Raw genomic sequence first — 26,919 nt, forward strand, 5'->3', positions numbered from 1 at the left:
GAAGCAGTAACCCCCGAACTCACCCAAGACCCTGAGGGCACACAGGGGACCTCTGGTGAGTGTACCTTTGTAAATATTACACATGGTTTAAAAACAAGCGTGTTTAATGATTAATGATTAATTTGCCCTGGCAATCGCGGCCAGTACAGCTACTGGAAAAGTCTGTTAACGTGTATGGGGATGGAGCGGAAATCCTCCAGGGACATCTCCAGAAAGCTCTCCTTCATGTACTCCCAAAGCCTTTGCAAAAGGTTTCTGGGGAGGGCTGCCTTATCCCGTCCGCCATGGTAGGACACTTTACCACGCCAGGCCAGTAGCACGTAGTCTGGAATCATTGCATAACAAAGCATGGCAGCGTATGGTCCCGGTGTTTGCTGGCATGCAGACAACATCCATTCCTTATCGCTCTTTGTTATCCTCAGGAGAGTGATATCATTCACGGTCACCTGGTTGAAATGGGGCGATTTTATTAAGGGGACATTCAGAGGTGCCCCTTCCTGCTCTGCTGAACAGAAATATTCCCCGCTGTTAACCACGCGGTGGGGGGGAGGGGTGAAGTGACCATCCCAGAGAATTGGGTGTGTGGGGTAGGGGAGTTAGTTGGGTTTGTGCTGCATGTTAAACCTGAAATCGCAGCCCCTCCTTTTACATTGGAAACCCATTTTAAATGGCCAACCAAACGGGTGCTTGGTATGGGAAATGAGGGCAGTACTGTTTGAAACCATCCCCACATGTTAAGAAGGTTAAAAAAGCCCAAAGACTGTATGTCTTACCATGGCTGCCTGCAAGCTGAAATCTGTGTCCTGGCACTGCGTGAGTGATCTCTCACACCAAACCAGGAGACTCTCAATATAAGAGGAAAAATGCGACCTTGTAACGAAAGCACATGTGCTGTGTGATGTTGTGAACAGCAAAATCTAACGTGAAAGAGTCTACCCATTGTTCTCTAAAATGTATCTTTTTTAACAACCTCTCCCTTCTCCACCAGCTGCAAATCTTACTCCTTCGCAGAGGCTAGTGAATATTCGAAGAAGGAAGCGAAGGACGCGTGACGAAATTTTCACTGAACTACAGACTGCCTCCCACGCTGACAGAGCACAGCAGAATGCGTGGAGGCAGTCAATGACTGATTTTAAAAAAGCCCAATATGAGCGAGAGGAGAGGTGGCGTGCTGAATCGCGGGCTGAAGAGGAGAAGTTGCGTGCTGAAACGCGGGCTGAAGAGGAGAGATGGCGTCAACTTGTACTCAGAAAGCAAGAGTCGATGCTCCGGCTGCTGGAGCATCAAAGTGATGTGCTCCTGCGTATGGTTGAGCTGCAGGAAAGGCAGCAGGAGCACAGACCGCCGCTACAGCCCCTCTGTAACCAACAGCCCTCCTCCCCAAGTCCCATTGCCTCCTCACCCAGACGCCCAAGAACACGGTGGGGGGGCCTCCGGCCACCCAATCACTCCAGCCTAGATGATTTCCAGTGCAATAAGTTTTAAAGTTCACTGTGTCTTTTTCCTTCCCTCCTCCCCCACCCATCCAGGCCTACCTTTGCAATTATCCCCCTAGTTGTGTGCTGAATTAATAAAGAATGCATGAATGTGAAGTAACAATGACTTTATTGCCTCTGCAAGTGGTGCTCGAAGGGGGGAGGGTAGTAGGGGAGGGTGGGGTGGTTGGTTTGCAGGGAAGTAGAGTTAACAGGGTGGTGGGGGAGTGGCAGAGGGTTCATCAAGGAGCAACAAACAGAAGTTTCACTCCGTAGCCTGGCCAGTCACAAAACTGGTTTTCAACGCTTCTCTGATGCGCACCGCGCCCTGCTGTGCTCCTCTAACCGCCCTGGTGTCTGGCTGCGCGTAATCAGCGGCCAGGCGATTTGCCTCTACCTCCCACCCCGCCATAAATGTCTCCCCCTTACTTTCACAGATATTGTGGAGCGCACAGCAAGCAGCAATAACAATGGGGATATTCTTTTCGCTAAGGTCTGAGCGACTCAGTAAGCTGCGCCAGCGCGCTTTTAAACAGCCAAATGCACATTCCACCACCATTCGGCACTTGCTCAGCCTGTAGTTGAACAGGTCCTGACTACTGTCCAGGCTGCCTGTGTACGGCTTCATGAGCCATGGCATTAAGGGGTAGGCTGGGTCCCCAAGGATAACGATAGGCATTTCAACATCCCCAATGGTTATTTTCTGGTCCGGGAAGAAAGTCCCTTCCTCCAGCTTTCGAAACAGAAGAGACTGCCTGAAGACGCGAGCATCATGTACCCTTCCCGGCCAGCCCACGTTGATGTCGGTGAAACGTCCCTTGTGATCCACCAGGGCTTGCAGCAGCATTGAAAAGTACCCCTTGCGGTTTATGTAGTCGGTGGCTTGGTGCGCCGGTGCCAAGATAGGGATATGGGTTCCGTCTATCGCCCCACCACAGTTTGGGAATCCCATTGCAGCAAAGCCATCCACTATGGTCTGCACGTTTCCCAGAGTCACTACCCTTGATATCACCAGGTCTCTCATTGCCCTGGCAACTTGGATCACAGCAGCCCCCACAGTAGATTTGCCCACTCCAAATTGATTCCCCACTGTCTGGCGTTGCAAGCTTCCACAGGGCTATCGCCACTCGCTTCTCCACTGTGAGGGCTGCTCTCATCCTGGTATTCTGGCGCTTCAGGGCAGGGGAAAGCAAGTCACAAAGTTCCATGAAAGTGCCCTTACGCATGCGAAAGTTTCGCAGCCACTGGGCATCGTCCCACACCTGCAACACGATGCGGTCCCACCAGTCTGTGCTTGTTTCCCGGGCCCAGAATCGGCGGTCCACGGCATGAACCTGCCCCAGTAACACCATGATTTCCACATTGCTGGGGCCTGTGCCTTGTGAGAGGTCCATGTCAATTTCCTCATCACTATCGTCGCCGCGCTGCAATCGCCTCCTCCTCAGCTGGTCCTGGTTTGGCTTTGGCATGTCCAGGAGGCTCTGCATATACTCCAGGACAATGCGCGTGGTGTTCATAGTGCTCATAATTGCCGCGGTGATCTGAGCGGGCTCCATGATCCCAGTGCTGGCTATGGCGTCTGGTCTGAAAAAAGGCGCGAAAGTAGTATCTGACGGACCAGGGGAAGAAGGGAGGGAGGGAGAGAGGGAGGGAGGGAGGGGCGAGTGACGACATGGCGTACAGGTACAGGGAATTAAAATCAAGAAAGGTGGCTTTGCATCAGGGAGAAACACAAACAACTGTCACACAGAATGGCCCCCCCGCAAAGATTGAACTCAAAAGCCTGGGTTTAGCAGGAGGGAGGGGGGAAGCAAATGAATACAGAATAAATCTATTTTTTACATCTTAAGACGACGGTGCAGTATGACTGATAGCCCTTGGCATTTTCTGGGTGCTTGGCAGCAAATACTGGGCGCTTGGCAGTAAGCCTTCAGGTCTATTGCACGATCTGATACCCACTGCAATATGACAATGATGGATACCAATCGTAATATGCTATCTACTGCCCAAAAGGCAAGGGGTTGCTGCTGTGTAGCAATCTAGCCCCACGTCTGCCAGCCCCATGTCTGCCAGCACCCAGATCGCCATCGGCCTCTTCTGGGTGCTTAGCAGACAATACTGGGCACTTGGCAGAAAATAGCATACTACGACTGATAACCATCATTGTCTGCCCGGGTGCCCATGATCGACAGCCACTGCAGTACAACGACAACGGATACCAGTCATAATATACCATCTTCTACCAAAAGGCAAGGGGCTGGTGCAATGCAGCCCCACGGCTGCCAGCCCCACAGCTGCCAGCACCCAGATCGCCAATGAAGGCTACCAGTCATGCTGTACCGTCTACCGCCAAAAGGCAGTAAGCTGCTGCTGCTGTTTAGCAATGCAGTCCCACGTTTGCCGGCACCCGGAAGACATATGGTGACGGTGAGCTGAGCTGAGCGGGCTCAATGCTTGGCGTGGTATGTTGTCTGCACAGGTAACCCAGGTAAAAAGGCGCGAATCTATTGTCTGCCGTTGCTGTGACGGCGGGGGAGGGGCCTGACGCAATGTACCCAGAACCCCTCGCGGCACTGCTTTGCATCATCCGGGCATTGCGATCTCAACCCATAATTCCAATGGGCGCCGGAGACTCCGGGAACTGTGGGATAGGTACCATAGTGCAATGCGCCGGAAGTCGACGCTAGCCTCGGTACTGTGGACGCAGTCCGCCGACTTCATGCACTTAGAGCATTTTATGTGGGGACACACACAATCGGCTGCATACAACCGGTTTCTATAAAACCAGCTTCTATAAATCCGACCTAATTTTGTAGTGTAGACATACCCTTATTCTGCAGAAGAAAGGAGAGCTCTGCACCTTAGTACAGAGACTCTGTCTTATACAAATTTTACAGATCTTTTATACACACTCAGACAAAGACTCCTGCCGTGTTAACACTTGATTGGTGGTTGCCAGACCCCTTACTTCTGCTATCTGGTCAGTGAAAACCGGTTTGGAGCCGGTCTCCTCTGCCACAAGGCAGGAGAGACAAGATAGTTCAAAAGTTCAGGCTAGCTGTGTACGTGAGGCTCCTGCTACCCCTAATGACCGTTGGTAGCCATAACGGCTGCTAGATTGTTAAGAAAGAGAAGGGGGGGGGGTCACTACTGATTGTCACACTTAACCACCCTGGCAGTTAGGAAGTTTTGTGCCTTTTCCTTTCTAATTTTGTCCCTACATACTTGTGTTGTTTGTTTATATTCATCCTTTGTAATTTGACCTAGTTTCCACCTTTTGTAGGATTCTTTTTTGATTTTTAGATCATTGAAGATCTCTTAGTTAAGCCAGGGTGGTCTCTTACCATACTTACTATCTTTCCTATGTAATGGGATAGTTTGCTCTTGTCCCCTTAATAATGTCTCTTTGAAAAACTGCCAACTGTCTTCAATTGTTTTTCCCCTTAGACTTGCTTCCCATGGGATCTTACCTACCAACTCCCTGAGTTTGCTAAAGTCTGCCTTCTTGACATCCATTGTCTTTATTTTGCTGTTCTCCCTCCTACCATTCTTAGAATCGTGAACTCTATTATTTCATGATCACTTTCACCCAAGCTGCCTTCCACTTTCAAATTCTCAACCAGTTCCTCCCTATTTGTCAAAATCAAATCTAGAACAGCTTCTTCCCTAGTAGCTTTCTCCACCTTCTGCAATAAAAAACTGTCTCCAATACATTCCAAGAACTTGTTGGATAATCTGTGCCCTGCTATGTTATTTTCCCAACAGATGTCTGAGTAGTTAAAGTCCTCCATCACCACCAAGTCCTGTGCTTTGGTTGATTTTTAGTTGTTTAAAAAAAGCCTTATCCACCTCTTCTTCCTGGTTAGGTGGTCTATAGTTGACCCGTACCATGACATCACCCTTGTTTTTTTACCCCTTTTATCCTTACCCAGAGACTTTCAACAAGTCTGTCTCCTATTTCCATCTCAATCTCAGTCCAAGTGTATACATTTTTAATATAAGGCAACACCTCCTCTCTTTTTTCCCTGCCTGTCCTTCATAAGCAAGCTGTACCCTTCTATACCAATATTCCAGTCATGTGTATTATCCCACCAAGTCTGTGATGCCAGCTATGTCATAGTTGTCTTTATTTACTAGCATTTCGAGTTCTCCCTGCTTATTCCCCATATTTTTCACATTAGTATACAGACATCTAAGATACTGATTTGATTCCCCCCATCCCCATTTTTGTCTTGTCTCTCCTTTATCCCTACTATAATACTCCATGCTGCCACCAAATTCTGACCCTTCTCCCAGGTCTCCATGTTTTTGACTTATGTGTGGGCTTTGGTCACCTACCCCCTTTGAACCTAGTTTAAAGCTCTCCTCACTACGTTAGCCAGTCTATATCCAAATATGCTTTTCCTCTTCCTCGATAGGTGGACCCCATCACTGCTTAGCAGTCCTTCTTCCTGGAACAGCATCCTGTGGTCAAGGAAGCCGAAGCTCTTCTGGCGGCACAATCTTCGCAGCCAGGCATTCACCTCCAGGATGCATCTGTCTCTGCCTGGGCCCCTACCCTTGAGTGGAAGGATCGAAGAGAACACCACCTGCACTCCCAACTCCTTCACCCTTACTCCCAGAGCCTTGTAGTCACTTCTGATCTGCTGAGGGTCATACCTGCCAGTATCATTAGTGCCCACATGGATGAGTAGCATGGGGTAGTAGTCAGAGGGCCGGATGATCCTCGACAATCCCTCCATAACGTCTCGGATACGGGCTCCTGGCAGGCAGCCGACCTCCTGAGATGCCATGTCAGGGTGATAGATGGGTGCTTCTGTCCCCCTCAGAAGAGAGTCACTAACCACTACCACCCTACTTTTCCTCCTGGGAGTGGTGGCTGCGATCCTCCCAGCCTTGAGGGTACATGGCTTCTCCTCTTCCAACTTTGGGGAACTTCCTCATCGCTTGTTGCCAGGGCAGCATAACAGTTTTCCATCACCATGGTGGGTGGGTTGGGAATAGGGCTGGAGCACTGCCTGCTGTCAAAGTAACCAGCAGCCAGTGTCCTCCCTGTGACAGAGCCATATCCTCCTTCCCCGGTGGTGTTACAGCAATCCTCTGTAGCTGGATAGCTTCCTTAGCCTTGGATGTCTCCATATGAATAGTTTTGAGGAATTCTTCATGGGCACAGATGCTCCTCAGCCTAGCCACCTCCACCTCTCCCACCTGCTTCCTGAGAGATTACACCATCAGGCAGCTTTCACACTGGATGGTCCCCCTTCCTGGCTTTTTGTGAGTGGGAAATGCAGGCCACTGTCTCTGCAAAGCCACACCAGGATCTGGGTAGAGGTATCCATGGTTGTCTGTCTGGATACAGGCGCAGGTGGAGGAGACAGGAGCAGCATTGGCACTGGTGATGTGGCCCTTCCTAATCATAGCGATTATATAATGACTCCCTCCCACAAACTCCCTCTCAAACTCCCCTGTTGGCTAGCTCCCCTTGGTCGCTTAACCTCTGGCTTTTAAGGCCTTAATATGTTATATTAATTTTATAGCCTGGACTTTAGCTAAGAAAACTGACCCTCAGCATATTTCCCAAGAATTCATTATGTGGATTAATTAAAATCATTTCACCAATATGTATATTTTATGTGTAACAGCAGAGAACTACACATGGTGATGATAATGTCTTGGAACCCAGAAGAATAAATAACTTACAGCAAATGGCCAAAGCCGAGGGCTGGAGAGAGAGAGACTGTCATCTTCCAGTCTTTGCCCCAGCTTGGTGGGGGTTCTTTTCAAAGCAGTGTGGCCTAGTGGATGGAGCATTGGATCAGGAATCAGGAGACGGAATTCCATTCCTGGCTTTGCCCCTGGCCTGCTGGGTGACCTGGGCAAGTTGCTTCCCCTCTGTATGCCTAAGTTTCCCTGTCACATAGGGATACTGATACAGACTTTTTTTGTGAAGTGCTCTGGGCTCTGCTGATGCAAAGCACTGGATGTAATTGTGGTGCTGGGGGACTGATTCTGATTTCCCTCCACAGACCTAAAATCAGGAGCAGCTTACAGAAGGCAAAGCTGTGTAAAAACTGGTGCATGTGAGCAGAGAATCAGGTCCTCTACATCCATGATGGAGTGATAGCGCTTGGTCTGCAGTTCAGGTTGCAACTGGATTTCTGGTATTGTGCCCTCCCCTTCTAAAATCCACAGAAAATGTCACATTGGCCTTGACATTAGCAAGCTAGCTCTGGGGCTGAAACAGACAATTAGATTGGGATCTGACAGGGTGTGATGCATGGCTAGAAAGGGTTAAACATCCTGCAAAATAAATAACCCTCAAAAGACATGTGGGGAGATAATGTTTGTGTTTTTGTGTAAATACACGTTCAACATTCTTCAATCCCCACTCCCCTTCCAGATTATAGGGAAAACACTGCGAAAAGCGGGGAGATCAAATTGCTGTCAGTGGGCTTGCCCAACTGGGATGTAGGGTCTTGGGCCATCAGGCAGGACAGGGCCTCCTCATCTCTCACTGTACGGCATTTTCTGGAACTCTTCCAGCCCCAGGGGACAGCAGGAGCCCTGAGCCTCTCATCTGGACTGTCTAAAATCCATGTCTCACCCCTTTACCTGCACAGACAGAGCTCACGGTGCCAGCTGAGCTCAGGGGCCCTTGGCAAAGGATGTTTTCTGCAAAAGGTTGGCAAGGATGGGAGTGGCTGCCTCATGATGGGCTCAGGATTTCACCCTTATTTTGGGGAGGAAGTGGGAGATCTGGAGTGACTATTATGTAGTGACTATTCCTGTCCAGAGGAGCACAGGGTGGGAGGTAGGAGCAATCTTCCAGAGCTCAGGGACTGGGATGGGAGCAATTAGGATCTGCCCCCTCTCTCCCTTTGCAGTGGGGTTACCACCTGGCCCATATTTGACCAGCGTTGCTGGGTTTTTTATGGATTTGCCAGTTGCCAGTTGCTGGGGGGGGGGAAGGGGGGCATGTTCGTGGGCCTACAGTGGGATCCCCTACACTGGGATAGCTAATCTTAAAAGTTTCTGTGTCCAGCTGAAGATGCTGCTGTGTTCCCACTTCTGTGGTTTAAGCAATAACAGATCAAAACTGTTGAAAATACAACAGCTGTCTGCCCACCAATACGCAAGTGCATGGTGCAGGTGTGCGAGAGATGGTTTGAGTCACCTGAGAGCGCGGAGACAGATGATTTTATCAATCTTATCTAGATGTATCACCTCCCCAGATGCGATAAGTGACTTTTGAAGGGGGGTTGCAGAGTTTCCTTGTGGTTGGGGGTTGTGGAGAGCTTGCTACGTGTGGGTGGAGGGGGGATGGGTTTTTGACTCTCTCTCTCTCTCTCTCTCTCTCTCTCTCTCTCTCCACTCTCCGGGAAGGGGCGGGGAGAAAAACCTCAGCTGGGATTGAAGACACTGGCAATTCTGAACTAGGGTTGCCTGCCCTCCAGAGTGTCCTGGATTGAAGATTAATCTATCGTGAAAGATTCTGTCATGTGTTGAAACCCATTCATCCATCCACAATGGGCAGCAGCCCCGTCTGGACCCGGACCCTGCTCTGGCAGGGAGCTGGCTAATGAAATAATGCCCAATAACACCAGAGGGCCCTGCTCTGCTTATTACTCCGGGAGGGAGACGGCTGCTGCTCTCTGTGCCTGTCTGCTCAGCACATCGGGGGTTGGACTTCCCGGGTCAGACGCTCCTGTCGCCTCCATTGTGAGCCGGGAGCCAGGGCTGAGCCGCTGCTGCTCCCCAGCTGGGTCTGTGCGGGAACTTAAGAGCCCTTCCCTAGCGCCCCTCTGTGCCCAGCCGGGGGGACTTTCTCCGGGGGCTGGAACCAGCCCCTGGGGCAGCCCCGGGCTCTGCCGACACCAGCTGCTGAGCCGGAGCCTGCAGGTGAGGGGAGAGACCCGGGGGAAAAGGCTGGGGCCCGACAGGAAAGCGACTCTGCACCACCGCCTCCTCATCGTCCCATCTCTGCTCCCGGACGGGGGTCTGCGACTCCCAGAGCTGCTGCCCTCTCTGGCCCCCTCCAGGCTCTGGCTCTCACAGCTCCCCCTCCCCCCTGCACCCAGGCTGCTCTGACCCTGCAGGGCATCAGCCGAGGACCTAGCCCTGGGGTTTGCTGGCTGTGTCTGTGCTCTGCCCCCGTCTCCACCCCTTAGTGCCTACCTGCCCCAGCCAGGGCGCTGCCCACCCCGGGCACACAGCTCCAGCGTGCATCCTGCCAGCTGTGTCTGTGCCGGGGCAGCAGCAGGAGGAGCAGGGTTGGGGGCTGAGCTCCCCACAGCCGATCGGCTCCCAGGTCCCCCCCACTCCTTTGCCACATCCCAAGCTAAGAGGGGCATGGAGAGGCTGCCGGGTGTGAGGAGTGTAGTGCCCAGGCAGCTGTCAGTCAGGGTTCGCTGGCTGGATGACTATGAGCCACCAGTGTGGTGTGACTGCAAAGCAGGCAAATGTGATCCTAGGATGTATGAGGTGAGGCATTTCTAGTGGAGCTAGGGAAGTGTGTGGATGTCCTCCTGCGAAGTGCTGGGGAGACCTCCTCTGGGATCAGGGCCGGCTTTAGGAAGTGCAGGGCCCAATCTGAACATTTTCGGCGGGGCCCCGGCAGGGATGACTAAAAAAAACCAAAACACATAAAAAAACCCTTTCATTTCTTCCATGTATTATTTACTTTCCATAACTATATAAATAATAACAAAATTATATATTACGTACGTTGCTGGCTGGAGGGAGGGCAGGGGCAGGGCAGGTCGGGGCTGACTGGAGGTAGGGTCTGGCTGGAGGCAGGGCAGGGGGTCCGGGTCTGGCTGGAGACGGGCTGGCTGCAGGCAGGGCAGGGGGTGCAGGGCTGGCTGGAGGCAGGGGCTGGTGCGGGACTGGCTGGAGACAGGGGCTGGCTGCGGGCAGGGCAGGGGGTGCGGGACTGGTGTGGGCAGGGGGTGCAGCAGGGGCTGGCTGCCGCTGCAGACAGGGCAGGAGGTGGGGGTTGCGGGGCTGGTGTGGGCAGGGGATGCAGCAGGGGCTGGCTGCGGGCAGGGGCTCCCCTGCTTCTACCGCCCCGGCCCTTTAAATAGCTGCTGGAGCCTCCCGCTACCCCAGGGCTCTGGGAGCTATTTAAAGGGCCTGGGGCTCCCCTGCTTCTACCGCCCCAGCCCTTTAAATAGCCGAGGGAGCCCTGGGGAAGCGGCGGGGCTCCCACGGCTATTTAAAGGACCGGGGTGGCAGTGGCAGCTGGAGCCCCTGCCCTTTAAATAGCCGCCAGAGCCCCCCGCTACCCCAGGGCTCTGGGGGCTATTTAAAGGGCCCGGGGCTCCCCTGCTTCTACCACCTTGGCCCTTTAAATAGCTGCCGGAGCCCTGAGGAAGCAGCGGGGCTCCCGTGGCTATTTAAAGGGCCGGGGCGGTAGAAGCAAGGGGAGCCCCGGATTTTTTAAATAGCCCTCAGAGCCCCGCAGCCCTACCCCAGGGCTCCAGAAATGGGGCTCAGCTCTGGTGGCAATTTAAAGGGCCTGGGGCTCCAGCCCCTTTAAATTGCCCCCTGGGGAAGCCTGACTACCCGCCCCGGTACTGCGTACAGGCGGCAGCAAGGGCGTGGGGCCCTTTTAGGTGCGGGGCCCGATTCAGGGGAATCGCTGGAATCAGCCTGTCTGGGATACTGGGCGCAGTTCTGGTCACCCATGGCCAAAAATGATGAATTCAAAGTGGCCTAGGTGCAGAGAAGTGTTGGTAGGATGATCGGGGGCATGGAGGGCCAATCTTCTGAGAGGAGGCCAGAAGACTTGGCTTGTTTAGCCTAGGAAAATGAAGGCTAAGAGGGGATGTGATTTCTCACTATAAATACATCGGGGGGTGCGGGGAGCAGCAGGGAGGGAGAAGAACTCTTTAGGCTAAAGGACAACGTTGGGCAAGAACACATAGGGATAAACTGGCCGTGAACAAATTCAGGTCGGAAATTAAAAGATGGTTTCTAGCCTGGGGACAAACTACTTAATGCTTTTTGAGAGAGAGCTGGACAAATTAATGAGGGAGATAGTGCTATGGGATTGTATATGATGGGAAAGGGGTCAGCTGGCCTGGGGGTCCTTTCCAGTTCCTGTCTTATGTTCCTAAAGCACATGCTTGAGGGCTTCAGTGCAGGGGTCAGGAAGGGATTCCCCCCAATGCATTCAAGGGATGTGGGGTGTTTTAAATCTGTTTCCTTTGAAGTATCCCCATGGCTGGAGATGGGTACTAGATAGTGTGGGCAGAGCTCAGAGGTGGCACTGAGCATTCTCTCTCTCAGGTGCTAGGCTGTCTGGTTCCTGCTCCCATGCTCAGAGTTTGTCTGGTCGCCATATGTGGGGCTAGGACGGAATTTTTCCCCAGTGCAGATTGGCAGTTTTCACACCTTTCTCTGCATTGCGGGTCACATGCCAGGATTATCCACGTATATCTCACTTTGACATTCAGCTGCCACTGGCGGGGCCTCGGGCACTGGTGCACCTCAGTCCCTCCTGCCTCTGCCTGTGGCACACAAAAGTCTAGTCTCCTGTGGCCTATGATATTTTGGTCTAATTCTGGTTGTTGGGCTTGGTGTGTAGGTGCTGGGTAGTGTTGGGGGCCTGTGATATGTGGGAAAGCAGTCTGGATGATCTGGTGGTCCCGTCTGGCCTTAAACTCTGTGACACCAGAGTGGGGCATAGCTGGGGTTGGGTGTAGCATACACGCAGTGCGCAGGGCTGGGAGAATGGCAGGGGGCAGCATCGCCAGGGGACAGAGACCACTCTCAGCTGTCGATCCATTTCAGTCCACAAAAGCCCAGTAAAATTTAAATATGAATATGTTTGCCTAAATATACATATATTTGCAAACACCCCCAGTAGAATTTAAATTGGTGATCAGTCCAATCTGACATCTGGCTGTGGACCCTCCCCTCGTTCCTCTGAGGAGTTGATTGTGGGAAATATATCTTGTCAGTTTTCCATCTCCCCGGCAGATATTGGGGTTAGTTCCCCTTTCTGGGGTTCCCATTCCCACAGCCACAGGGACTGACTCCTGTCTGGGTTCTCTCTCTGTCCCAGCAGGTGATGGGATGGTGAGTGAGAATGAGGAGGAGAAATCTCAGCAGGAAGATGCTGAGCCAGTGGAACTGCATGGGATAGTATTGGGAAGAGTTGAAGGGGATGTTTCCCAGAGCCCTGAGCAGGAAGAAGCCTGTGAGAGTCAGCTCAGGCCAGAGAGGGCACATGGAAACCAGCCAGAGGAGAGACTGGATAAATCTACTCGTGGGAAAAGAGGGGACAAGAACGTCCATGACGCTGTCCAACAAAGAAACTCAGCTGAGCAGAGATCACTCGCCTGTGGTAAATGTGGGCAAAGCTTCCCCTGCAGCTCCGCCCTCAGCCTGCACCAGAGGAGTCACAACAGTGCCAGAGAGAAACCCTACAAATGTGAGGAGTGCGGGAAAAGGTTCAGCCGGAGCTTGAACCTCATCATTCACCAGAGAGTGCACACGGGAGAGAGACCCTACAAATGCCCCGACTGCACGAAATGTTTCAAGAACAGCTCTGGGTTCCTGAGGCATCAACTAGCCCACACGGGCGATAAGCCCTTCATCTGCCCAGACTGCGGGAAATGCTTCAATCGGAGCTCCACCCTCGTCACACACCAGAGGACCCACACGGGGCAACAGCCCTACAAGTGCACTCACTGCGGGAAAGCCTTCAGCCAGAGCTCCAACCTGATCAGACACCAGAGAACCCATGGGGGAGAGCGCCCCTACCCATGTCCCGACTGTGGGAAGAGCTTCACCCAGAGCTCCAACCTCATGACCCACCAGAGAATCCACACGGGGGAGAGACCCTACAAATGCACCGAGTGCGGGAAAGGCTTCGTTCAGATCGCAAGCCTTCTTTCCCACGAACGAACCCACATGGAGGGGAAACCCCACGAGTGTCCTGACTGCGGGAAAAGGTTCCGCTACGGCTCCAGCCTGACTTCCCATCAGAGAACTCACACAGAGGAGAATCCCTATAAATGTCCTGACTGCGGGAAAAGCTTCCCTCAGAGCTCGAACCTCAGCAGGCACCAGCGAATCCACACAGGAGAGAAACCTTATGAGTGCCCCGTGTGCGGGAGAAGCTTCATTCAGAAATCAAATCTGTTCGCTCACCAGAGAACCCACTTGGTAGACAAACCTTCCAAGTCCCCTCCCAAATGAGGGCTAGGCCTCTGTCAGAATCCAGGTGTTACTGCAGAGGGTATAGTGCAGAAGGGAGTTGGGGCTCATTCACAGCCTTTTAACTTAAAGGGTGATGTTAGCCTGGTTTAATAGGCTGTGTGAACACGCTATAATCCAGGCTTATTTTGGTTTAGCCTAAATTGATTAGGTGAGGTCTCTACAGACAAAAAATTACCCCAGTCTAAGGGCCTCTCCGAGCAGGGAAGTTATTCCAGAATAAGGGAGAGTGTGAATTTGAAGTGGTACAGATATCCCTTAATGACACCGCATATGGACACTCTCGTATTGAGATTTAGGGTCCATGTGGGGAGTTGTTCTAAAATAGCAGTAGCCAGTCAGTTTCCCCATGTAGACAAGCCCTAATTAAAGGTAGGATTATAAACTGATTTAGTTTAACAGGCACAGCTGTATTTGTGATGCTCATATCATTTCCAACCTTGCTTGGCTTGGTTTAGTTTGAGGTGTTTACACCATGTTAATTAGACCTTTGTGAGTTTGTGTATGGATAAGGACTTTGCTGGAGCACTGACCTCCACTCCTATCAAAGGCGTGAACTTTGGGGACTAAAAATTAAAAAGGAAATGGGCAGAAAAAGTCATTCACATTAGGTAGAAGATAAACAATTACATGATTGAACCAAGCAGAATCTACAAACTAATTGTAGGCAATGGAATAGGAAGATGTGAAAGAAACAAACAAGAGCCGCCAAATCTACTTTGTCATTTAATCCTTCCTTGCTATGTTGTGATGTAGCTGACCCAGTTACCACAGCACAGAATCATAGAATATCAGGGTTAGAAGGGACCTCAGGAGGTCATCTAGTCCAACCCCCTGCTCAAAGCAGGACCAATCCCCAACTAAATCATCCCAGCCAGGGCTTTGTCAAGCCTGACCTTAAAAACCTCTAAGGAAGGAGATTCCACCACCTCCCTAGGTAATCCCATTCCAGTGCCTCACCACCCTCCTAGTGAAAAAGTTTTTCCTAATATCCAACCTAAACCTCCCCCACTGCAACTTGAGACCATTATTCCTTGTTCTGTCATCTGGTACCACTGAGAACAGTCTAGATCCATCCTCTTTGGAACCCCCTTTCAGGTAGTTGAAAGCAACTATCAAATCCCCCCTCATTCTCTTCTGCAGACTAAATAATCCCAGTTCCCTCAGCCTCTCCTCATAAATCATGTGCTCCAGCCCCCTAATCATTTTTGTTGCCCTCCGCTGGACTCTTTCCAATTTTTCCACATCCTTCTTGTAGTGTGAGGCCCAAAACTGGACACAGTACTCCAGATGAAGCCTCACCAATGCTGAATAGAGGGAAATGATCACGTCCCTCGATCTGCTGGCAATGCCCCTACTTATACAGCCCAAAATGCCGTTAGCCTTCTTGGCAACAAGGGCACACTGTTGACTCATATCCAGCTTCTCGTCCACTGTAACTCCTAGGTCCTTTTCTGCAGAACTGCTGCCTAGCCATTCGGTCCCTAGTCTGTAGCAGTGCATGGGATTCTTCCTTCCTAAGTGCAGGACTCTGCACTTGTCCTTGTTGAACCTCATCAGATTTCTTTTGGCCCAGACCTCTAATTTGTCTAGGTCCCTCTGTATCTTATCCCTACCCTCCAGCGTATCTACCACTCCTCCCAGTTTAGTGTCATCTGCAAACTTGCTGAGGGTGCAATCCACGCCATCCTCCAGATCATTAATGAAGATATTGAACAAAACTGGCCCCAGGACCGACCCCTGGGGCACTCTGCTTGATACCGGCTGCCAACTAGACATGGAGTCATTGATCACTACCATCACTAGCATCATTTATTTGTGTTAACCTCCTCCTTTCCAGCCCCTTCACCCAGTTACTGGTTGTAAAACCCACCTGCTGCATTTTCCCTCATTGTACAAATGTGATTAAAGCTGTTGAAATGTGTATCAAGAGTGGTGAAAAGAGTGAAATGTGATTTTTAGCAGCATTGGCTGGAATTGCTGAAAATTGGCCTTTGGGTTGAGTTTGAGCTATTTTTTACCATAGCAGAAATACAGTATACTAAGCTGCATGTTCCTTGAGAGGAGAGCTGGTCACAAACAGAATTCCTGTCCCACAAAAAATTCCAAGATTCTGAAATTTCATTTCATCCCTAATTGAGAGAAAAAGTAGAATTCCCAGAATTTTTCACAAAATGAAATATCCAGAACAATTTCATTTTGACATTATGGAAATGTTTTGGTAAGATCTAAACATTTCATTTTAATGTTATAATTTGACTGTATTTCATTATATCATATTATTATAGACTCATAGAAATTTGGGCTGGAAGTGAACTCAAGAAGACATCTACTCCAGCCCTCTGAGCTGAGGCAGGACCAAGTAAACTTAGACCATCTCAGATAGGTGTTTGTCCAACCTGTTCTTAAAAGCCTCCATTGATGGGGATTATAATATCATATATCATATCACATAATTAATATAGTTGAAATGATAACATCAAATTTAAATGTTTCAATAATTTCCCATAGAAAATTTTAATGAAGTCAATATGGTCCTGAGGAATGTTTTGATTTAATCAAATCAACATCTTCTGATGGAAAAACATTCTACTGGAATACTGTTGAGCAATTCCTTTCTAGTGAAGAAACATGGCTGTTTCTGACTTTTTCACATTAAAACAAAAAAGGTATGCTTATTGTTTTATACAATGTAATATTTCAAAGGAAGTGGAATAAGCAGTGTTACCCCTCTCACAATTTTATCACCAGTCTTGCAATATGTGGTATTTTATTAATACCCTAGCTCCCAGAGTCATGTGTTTATGGGTGAATCTCAGTTTCCACTGGTGAAAAAAGTAAGTTTCTAGACCTTGAGGCTGCAGAGAAAAGCTTGAAAATGTGACCCCTGAAGACTCAAACACCAAAAGGCAAATGAAAAGAACCAACACATATTACTTTAAAAAATCATGAGATTTAAAAAAATAATCTCATGATTTTAGGGGATTATGATTTTTAAACATTGGATTTGGCAATACTGAGATGGGGGTTAGCTTTGAAAAGACAGGTATGGGACAGAGACCAGACTTTGTGAGAGAGAAAAAGAAGGTATCAGAGGGGAAATGGAAAGTGAGGTTCAAAGCAACAGGTGTACATTCAATAAGAATAGCCAAAGGAATATTGAGGGAGAAAGCCTAGGCTAGAGGTTAAAAGTTCTTCTCAAGCCTGATCCAGCAGAAACTGAGGACTGACAACTCATTACTCTAGTAGGAGGCAGAATTACTCAGTAGATCGGAGAAAAGTGTCCCTCTTCCTTAAGAAGTTTTATTTAGGACACCTCAGGATGTCAACCCGTTCCTGCTGAGTCCACAGACAGAATCCAGAGGAGAGGCTTAGAACCTGAGATCAGGCTGTGGGAAAAGACCCGAGTTGAGACAGATACACGAATGGGAGAATCCTGCTCTAGGCCTTGCCCTGTTCCTGAGCCCCAACCTGGGCAGACAGCAGTGCCTCGTGCTCCCTCAGTTAGAACACCTCTGAGATCCACCATGCTGCCCAACTAAGGATCCTGTGCAGACCCCTTCCAGGGCTTATGGCAGAGGCTCTTGCTAGAGCCCTGGGTTCCTTGTGAATGGGCGAGTTTAATTCTCAAACTCAGGCTCTGGCCAACTGGGACATGCTAGGTTACAGTGCCCCTTAGATTCCCCCCTTAGAGAAGGTTAGAAGGAAAAACAAAACCCAAATATTGGAAGACCAGGAACTGCAGAGTAGAGGTGATGCCTCCCACCCAACACAGCCCCACAACCTTAATTCTGCCCCAGGGAGGGAGAACCCAGCAGTGTACCACTCCCTCTGCCTCAGTCAATTGGCAGCAAATGCTTCCCAGTTCAATGGAACTGCGTGGAGCCCACAGCAAAGGGGGAATTCTCTGGCCTGGACTTGCATAAGATCAGTCCAGATGACCTCATGGTCTCTTCTGGCCTTAAACTGTATGAAATTTGGTGACTCACATGGGTGGGGCTTATTAGATGGGTGGAGCTTGGAAGAAGGAGTCACTTTTCTATGCCATTCTCACTAATGGGTGGGGGAGGCCTCTTGAACAGATCTCATGGTCCCTCGGCTACCTGCTGCATCCCTCTACCAGCCCCAGTGGGGTGAGAGGGACAGAGAGGAGGGAAGCTGGTAGCCAGGGAGCTGAGAACTGTAGCTACCAGCTGGAAGCAGCGCTGGGTGGGGGCCTGGAGTCCATATGTCACACTGGGGCCCTGTTCAGGGAGAAGGGGCTCTGCACACCTTTAGCCCCAGGAGTGGGGGGGAAGGGGAGGCACAGGTGGCCTAGACCCCAAGGCTGGCCAAACATTTTCCACAAAAACACTGTTCCGACTGATTCATAGACTCATAGGATTAGAAGGGACTGCTAGGGTTATCTAGTCTGAACTCCAAATTGGGGACTGAAAATTGGGTTATCACCAAAACACATTTTTCACAAACAGCATCTGGTTTCCATGGGACATGTTTTTGTTGTCAGAAACCAAGCACCTGAAAACAAATATTTATACTTGGAAATGGTGCTGCAATGCATCATAGGAATTCACTCTCAGTCACTTGTCCTCTATGACCCCAATATCCTTTTCACAGTCACTGCTTTCCAGGACACAAGCCCCCACTCTGTAGGTACTGCCTGCATTCCTTGTTCCTAGATGTATGATCTTGCATTTGGCTGTATCAAAACACGTTTGAGGGGACTCAGCTTACCAAGCGATCTACATTGCTCTATGTGGCTGCCCTGTCATCATTGTTTACCACTCTGCAAATTTTGTCAGCAATGATTTGATATTTACTTCCAGATTGTGGATGGAACTGTTGAATAGAGTCAGGTCTGGTACCAATCCCTGAAGAGCCCCACTAGAAACACCCCCATTCACGGATGATTTTCCATGGATGACAACTTTTTGAGATCTGTCAGTTACCAAGTACTTAATCCATTGATACTGCATAGTGCTAATTTTTTAATCAGAATTGTCACAGTTCAGGACAACTGCACCTGTGTTCCCCCTCCATGGTCCCTTGAGGGCACCCACTCTAGGATCTCAGCGCCTCATCTGCCCCTTCTCTTGGGTAGACACCCTTATCTCTGTCCCTCCTGCCAGGGGTTTTACCAGACTGCACAGTTCCCTGCTTACACTGTGCTATCTGCAGCCAGCCAGACTGCCTAACCGGCCAGCCTCTGGGCTTTGCTTTCTCTTCGAAGGCTATGAACAGTTGTAGTTGCCAGCAGCCACAAGTTACCATGTAGTGCTTTATAAGCTAACACATTTATTCCTACTGTGGCAGCATACAGAGAAAACATATTAACACAATAAAAGTTCCTATCTGTATGCTAAAAGTTCACCAGATGTCACCCAGCAGTCTTACGAGGCCTCCGGAGGCCAAAGTCCTTCTTGTCTAAGGCCTGGTCTACACTAGGCGTTTATGTCGAATTTAGCACCATTAAATCGAATTAACCCTGCACCCGTCCACACCACGAGGCTATTTAGTTCGACATAGAGCTCTCTTTAAATCGATTTCTGTAATCCTCCCCAACGAGAGGAGTAGCGCTAAATTCGAAATGGCCATATTGAATTAGGCTAGGTGTGGATGGAAATCGACGCTAATAGCTCCGGGAGCTATCCCACAGTGCACCACTCTGTTGACGCTCTGGACAGCAGTCCGAGCTCGGATGCTCTGACCAGCCACACCCCGGGAAAATTTGAATTCCTTTTCCTGTCTGGGCAGTTTGAATCTCATTTCCTGCGTGGCGAGCTCAGCAGCAGTGGCAACGATGCAGAGCTCTCCAGCAGAGATGGCCGTGCAATCCCAGACTAGAAAGAGGGCCCCAGCATGGACTGATCGGGAAGTCTTGGATCTCATCGCTGTGTGGGGAGATGAGTCCGTGCTTGCCGAGCTGCGCTCCAAAAGACGGAATGCAAAGATCTACGAGAAGATCTCTAAAGCCATGGCAGAGAGAGGATACAGCCGGGATGCAATGCAGTGCCGCGTGAAAATCAAGGAGCTGAGACAAGGCTACCAGAAGACCAAAGAGGCAAACGGACGCTCCGGATCCCAGCCCCACACATCCCGTTTCTACGAGGCACTGCATTCCATCCTAGGTGCGGCCGCCACCACTACCCCACCAGTGACCGTGGACTCTGAGGATGGGATATTGTCCTCGGCCGGTTCCTCTTCGGACATGTTAGCGGACGGGGAAGATGAAGAAGGAGATGAGGAGGACGATGCAGTCGACAGCGCTGGCACCCCTGATTTCCCCGACAGCCAGGAGCTCTTCATCACCCTCACAGAGATCCCCTACCAACCGTCCCCATCCCTTACCCCGGACACAGAATCAGGGGAAGGATCAAGCAGTAAGTGCTGTAAACATGTAAACATTTATTTTTAACAGAACTTGCATATTTTAAATATTAACAATAGCTAAAGTGCTTTCAAACATGTAAACATTTATTTATAACAGAACAGGAACATTTAAAATATTAACAATGGGTAAAGTGCTTCAAAACATGTAAAGAGTAAAGTGCAACAAAACGGGAATCTGAAGAAAGGGTATCATGATTAGTCTGTCTTTGGGCGCTTCAATATATAGTCCGAACTATTTTAAAAAAATTTCACAATGTCCGCTTCATGATTATACTGCCCAAGACGCTCCACTCTTTTGTCCCTCCAAGGGCACCTAACCCAAAAACTGGTCGATATGTCCTGGGATAGAGGCGAAATCCTCCTGGGAGAACTCCTCATAGGCCTCCTGCAGGTGTCTTTCCAGCCTAACTCTCAGGTTCCTGGGCAGGGAGAGCTTATTAGGCCCCCCGTGGTATGACACGTTTCCATGCCACAACGCCAGCAGGTATTCGGGGATCATGGCCTTGCAGAGCATAGCAGCAAATGGCCCCGGTTTCTGCAGGCTGTCCCGAAGCATCTTCTCCTTCTGGCTCTCCGAGACCCTCAGGAGGGTGATGTCTGGCATGACGCCCTGCTTTGAATTAGGTAGGGGACAGTTAGTATTGGGACTGCTTGCCCGTTCCTTTACAGAACTGCAACCGCCGGTTTACAGCCACGCGGTTTACAGCCGCGAGGGGGTGGGACAGGGACAGAGTTCATGCTTGCAGGATTGCTGCCAGCAGAGACTCGCATTGCTTTCTATGTGAAAGGAGGCCAGTGCCACTCTTAAAGTTTTAAGCAGCCACAAGTCTACGGCTTACCATGTTTGCCAGCTAGACAAAGTCCGGTGTCCTGCCCCGCTCCTCAGCTCGCCACAGCAAGACCGCAGGCACTGTAGGCGAGGGCCGAAAATTCGACCTTGTCCTCAGTGCGCGTGTGATAGGTGCTCTGCATGGTCTTGTTCACAGAGCAAGACTATGTTCTCTGTTCACAGATACATTGATCTGTCTCAGGAATTCACTCCCTTTTTCCAATTCCCACAGCCACATCTGCCCAGAGGCTAGCGCACATTAGGAGGAGGAAGAAGAGGACACGGGAAGACATGTTTGCTGAACTAATGGGATGCTCCCGAGCCCAGGCAGCCCAGCAGACACAGTGGAGGGAGAACTTGTCACTAATGCACCGAGCAGTCATGGAACGGGAGGAGAGGTGGCGACAGGAGGACCAGCAGGCGACTCAAACGCTGCTTGGACTAATGAGGGAGCAAACGGACACGCTCCGCCGCCTTGTGGATGTTCTGCAGGACCGGAGGCAGGAGGAGAGAGCCCCGCTGCAGTCTCTCTCTAACCGCCCTCCCCCGCCACCAAGTCCCACACCCCCCTCACCCAAAGTCCAAAGAAGGAGGGGCGGCAAGGGCCGTTAAAACTTTCACTCCACCCCTGCAGACTGCTCTAGCACTAGAATGCTCTCATTCCCCAAAATTTGAAAAGTCCTTTCCTACCCACCTCACACAAGCCCCCGTGCAAGTTTCACCCCCCACGTTTAATGTGTGGTTCATAATAAAAGATTTGTTCCTGATCATTACTGTTTCCATCCTGTTCTTTTGGAGGAGAGTCTGTCTGAAGGGGGGGAAGGGGCTTGGTAATTGGACAGGACAGTCACCTTTAGCAGGGTACAGAGGCGGGGTCAGGTGCAGCATTAGGACACATACACAGTGCAGTCACTGGTTACCCTGGTCAGTCTTGGAGGTGGTTTTCATGTTCGGGGGGGGGGGTTGCTCTGTGACTTTGTGGCGGGGGAGGGCAGTTACAGATCTTATGCAGCGGTCCTTATCCTGGCTCACAGATCCACGCAGCAGGGGATCTGTAACCCTACTCCCCCTGCCAGAAAGTCACATAGCTGACACATACACGCAGTCCCCCCCAGGAGTGCTGGCAGGCTCCATTGAAATAACCAGTGCACCAGTGCGGAGCCTGTCATTTCGGGAGTTTAGAAGCATCATTTGCATCAGAACACTAAACCCGCCCCCCGCCACAGTCTGCGTCCCCGGTTTAAAACATTCCCGCGAAAACAGCAATACAGAGAACGGTGTTCATTAACAAAATAGAACTGATTTTATTTTTTGGGAAGGGGAAGGGGGTGAAGGGGGTATGTAACTGGAGAGGATAGTCAAAATGAACTGGGTAAAGAAACGGGGGCAGGTTCAGCTTTTCTGTACACAAACTGAAAAGTCACAGGTTGCCCTGCTCACTCAGGAACCTAGCTTTCAAAGCCTCCCGGATGCACAGGGCGTCCCACTGGGATCTTCTAATCGCCCAGCTGTCTGGCTGGGCGTAATCAGCAGCCAGGCTACTTGCCTCAACCTCCCACCCCGCCATAAAGGTCTCCCCCTTGCTCTCACAGAGATTGTGGAGCACACAGCAAGCTGCTATAACGATGGGGATATTGGTTTCGCTGAGATCACAGCGAGTCAGTAAGCTTCTCCATCTCCCTTTGAGACGGCCAAAAGCACGCTCCACCACCATTCTGCACTTGCTCAGCCGGTAGTTGAAGAGTTCTTTTTCTGTGTCCAGGGCGCCAGTATAGGGCTTCATGAGCCAGGGCATTAGCGGGTAGGCTGGGTCCCCGAGGATCACTGTAGGCATCTCCACATCCCCAAGAGTTATTTTGTGGTCCGGGAAGTAAATACCTTCCTGCAGCCGTCTAAACAGACCAGAGTTCCTGAACACGCGAGCGTCATGAACCTTGCCCAGCCATCCGACGTTGATGTTGGTAAAACGTCCCCTGTGGTCCAGCACATTGCAGCACCATTGAAAAGTACCCCTTTCTGTTGATGTACTGGCTGGCCTGGTGGCCCGGTCCCAGGATAGGGATGTGAGTCCCATCTATAGCCCCACCGCAGTTTGGGAATCCCATCGCAGCGAAGCCATCTATGATGGCCTGCGCGTTTCCCAGGGTCACTACCTTTGACAGCAGTACCTTCACGGTTGCCTTGGCTACTTGCAGGACAACAACCCCCACGGTAGATTTGCCCACGCCAAAGTGGTTCGCGACTGACCGGTAGCTGTCCGGCGTTGCAAGCTTCCAGAGGGCTATGGCCACTCGCTTCTGGACAGTCAAGGCTGCTCGCATGCGGGTGTCCTTGCGCTTCAGGGCAGGGGACAGCAACTCACAAAGTTCGAGGAAAGTCCCCTTCCGCATGCGAAAGTTTCGCAGCCACTGGGATTCATCCCAGACCTGAAGCACTATGCGGTCCCACCACTCCGTGCTTGTTTCCCGGGCCCAGAATTGCCGTTCAACAAAATCCACATGACCCATTGCCACCGTGATGTCCTGGGCGCTGGGGCTCATGGTTTCTGACAGCTCTGTGCTACTCTCCGACTTCAGGCCCTCACGGCGGTGCCGTAGCCTCCTCGCCTGATTTCTCTGCATCTGCCTCAGGGAAAGGTGTATGATAAGCTGCGAGGCGTTGAGAACGGCCACAACTGCAGCGATGGTCGCAGCGGGATCCATGATCGCAGTGCTGTGGTGTCCGCGCTGTCACTGATCAAAAAGTGCGCGAACTGATTTCCCGCCGGCGCTTTCAGGGAGGGAGGGAGGGCGGTAGTGACTGACGGATGACGACAGTTACCCAAAAGCACCCTCGCCACATTTTTTTACCCAGAAGGCATTGGCGGATCGACCCAGAATTCCAATGGGCAGCGGGGACTGCGGGAACTGTGGGATAGCTGCCCACAGTGCACTGCTTCCAATGTCGACGCTTTCCCTGGTAGTGTGGACTGACAAAGTCGAATTACTGTCCTTAGTGTGGACACACACGTTCGACTTTCTAATATCGATTGCACATATTCGATTTAACTAAAATCGAACTACTCTCGTAGTGTAGACATACCCAAAGAAATTGGATTTCATACTTTGATGAGATTGCCCGTTTGACTGATAATGATGATTATGTTGCTGTAATATACTTGCACTTTGTAAGGCATTTGAGTTGCTTTCTCAGGTCTGCTAATCTCGGTGCTGTGTGTCTGTTCCATGCACCTCGTTTACCCATACTCAGCTCACCTGGTCTCAGCGCTGGGTGTGGGCACCATGCACTGAATTTCCCTGTTCTCAGCTCTTTGGTCTTGCCTCTATGTGTCTGTGGCATCATGATCTCAGTTTTCCACCTTCTCATTTCCCCAGGTTGTAACTCTGTATCTGGGCCATATACTGCGTTTCCCTGTTAATAGCTTCTGAGGTATTAGTGCTGTGTTTCTGTAACATGTACCCGATTTCCCTATTAGCTCTCTTGGTCTCAGTGCCATGCACATGTGTCCGACACCAAGATTCTCTTTTCTCCCTTCTTGTCAGAGCACTGTGTGTCTGTCACATGTACTGATTTTATGTTCCCAGTGTCTCAGTTCTGTGCTATGCTCCGAGTTTTCCTGTTCTCACGTCCCATGGTCTCTGTGCTATTTCTCTGTCCCTGCACTGAGATTTGCCATTCTGAGCTGCACTGGAACTCTGCGCTGCGTGCCTGTGACATGCTGACATTTCCCCCACTCTCAGCCTCTCTGGTCTCAGTGCTGTGTGTGCGCATGCGTGTGTGTGTCATGTTAAAACTTTTCCCATTCTCACCTCCCCTGATCTGTACACTGTGTGTGTGTGTCATGCACAAATTTCTCCTGTTCTCAGCTCCCATTGTCTCAATGTTTGCTTCTGTTCCATACACCGAGTCACCCCATTCTCAATTCCATGGTCTCAGTGCTGTGTGTCTGTGCCATGCACCATTTTCCGCATTCTCAGCTGCCCTGCTTTCAGCTCTAGATGTGTGTGCTATGCACTGAATTTCCCCATTCTTAGTTCACTTGGTCTCAATGTGACTGACATGTTCCGAGTTACCCAATTCCCTGCTGATCTCATTTGAGTCCTATGTTTGGGTGCCAGGCACTGAGTTTACCTGTTCTCAACATCCCTTTTCTTTGTATTGTATGTCTGGGGTATGCACTGAGTTTTCCTGTTCTCAGCTCCCCTGGTCTCCTTGCTTAGTGTCTGTGACTGAAATATTGTCAGTTTGCCCATTGCATGCTGATCTGATCTGAGCCCTGCGTGTCTCATGCTATTGGCCAGATTTCCCCATTTTCAGCTCCACAGCTCTCAACACTGTGTGTCTGGGCTCTACACTGAGTTTCACTGTTCTTAGCTCCTCTGGTATGAGTGCTGTGTCTCTCTGTCATGCACTGACTTTCCCTATTCTCAGCTCCCTTCATCTCAGTACTTTGTCTGTGACATGCATCACTTTGTCTGTGACATGCATTATTCTCACCCCTTCTGGTCTCAGTGCTCTGTGTCTGTGCAATGCACAGCCTTATCCCACTCTCTGCTCCCTGGTGTCAATGCTGTGTGTCTTTGCCATGCACACCCTTCCCCCACACACAATTCTCCTGGTCTCAGTGCTGTGTGTCTGTGCCAGGCACAGCCGTCACCCACTCTCAGCTATGCTGGTGTCAGTGCTGTGTATCTGTGCCATAACCAGCCTTCCCCCATTCTCAGGTTTCCTGGTGTCAGGACTGTGTGTATTTGCCAGGCACAGCCTTCTCCCAGTCTCAGCTCTCCTGATTTTAGTGTTGTGTGTCTGTGCCATTCACAGATTACCCCCACTCTCAGCTCTCCTGGTGTCTGTGCTGGGTGTCTATGCCGTGCACAGCCTTCACCCACTCGCAACTCCCCTGGTCTCAGTGCTGTGTGTCTGTGCCTTAAACAGCCTTCTCCCACTCTCAGCTCTGTTGGTCTCAGTGCTGTGTGTCTGTGCCATGCACAGCCTTCCCCCACTCCCAGCTCCCCTGGTCTCAGCTATATGTGTCTGTGCCAGGCACAGCTTTCCCCCACGCTTGGCTCCTTGGTCGCAGTGCAGCATGTTTGTGCCATGTATAGCCTTTCCTCACTCGTAACCTGGTATCAGTCCTTTGTGCCTGTGCCAAGCACAGCCTTCCCCCACTCACAGCTCTCCTGCTGTCAGTGCTGTGTGCCTGTGCCATGCACAGCCTTCCCCCACTCACAGCTCTCCTGTGTCAGTGCTGTGTGCTTGTGCCATGCACAGCCTTCTCCCATTGTCAGCTCTCTGGTCTCTGTGCTCCGTGTCTGTGCCATTCACAGCCTTCCCTCACCCTCAGCTTCCTGGTGTCAGTGCTGTGTGTCCGTGCCATGCACAGCCTTCCCCCACTCTCAGCTCTCCTGGTCTCAGTGCTGTGTGTCTGTGTAAGCCACTGAGTTTCTCTTGTCGTATGATCATCTCTCCTGGTACGAGCCCTGAGTGTCTGTGCCATATACCACATTTCCTCTTCTTAGCTCCCTGGTGTCACAGACTCACAGTTCGTGCCCTCTCTTGGCTCGTACGGTCCCTGGGGGGAACCCCCTTAAGTGTGACAGCCCTTCTCAGGAGTCCATGCTCTCCCTCTCTCTCTCTCTCCGTGGTTAAGCCCCTCCGCCTCCTGGAACCGTGCCTGTCTGAGTCTTAGCACGCCTGTCTCTCGCCGTGGGCCCCCTCAGGGAATCCATTCTCTCTGGGCTTCCAGGGCCTACACTCCCAGAGGGAATAGAATCATAGAATCATAGAATATCAGAGTTGGAAGGTACCTCAGGAGGTCATCTAGTCCAACCCCCTGCTCGAAGCAGGACGAATCCCTAACTAAATCATCCCAGCCAGGGCTTTGTCAAGCCTGACCTTAGAAACCTCTAAGGAAGAAGATTCCACCACCTCCCTAGGTAACCCATTCCAGTGCTTCACCACCCTCCTAGTGAAAAAGTTTTTCCTAATATCCAACCTAAA

The 26,919-nt window shown here is 50.8% G+C and overlaps 1 protein-coding gene across 1 annotated transcript; it reads left to right on the plus strand.

Annotated features, from left to right (window-relative positions):
• The first annotated feature begins 9,193 nt into the window (after positions 1 to 9,193).
• Positions 9,194 to 14,538, plus strand: LOC115271325 (zinc finger protein 239-like). The gene is made up of 2 exons (XM_029913087.1): positions 9,194 to 9,374; positions 12,544 to 14,538. The coding sequence occupies exon 2, from the start codon at positions 12,555 to 12,557 to the stop codon at positions 13,680 to 13,682; it is 1,128 nt and encodes a 375-aa protein (XP_029768947.1). The 5' UTR covers positions 9,194 to 9,374; positions 12,544 to 12,554; the 3' UTR covers positions 13,683 to 14,538.
• The last annotated feature ends 12,381 nt before the right edge of the window (positions 14,539 to 26,919 follow it).

This window comes from Terrapene carolina, unplaced genomic scaffold, assembly GCF_002925995.2.
Source record: "Terrapene carolina triunguis isolate 2854851 unplaced genomic scaffold, T_m_triunguis-2.0 Scaffold448, whole genome shotgun sequence".
Taxonomy (NCBI): domain Eukaryota; kingdom Metazoa; phylum Chordata; order Testudines; family Emydidae; genus Terrapene; species Terrapene triunguis.

Excerpts from the sequence above, each read along its gene's own strand:
- LOC115271325 (XM_029913087.1), top strand. The coding sequence starts at position 12,555 with ATGGTGAGTGAGAATGAGGAGGAGAAATCTCAGCAGGAAGATGCTGAG.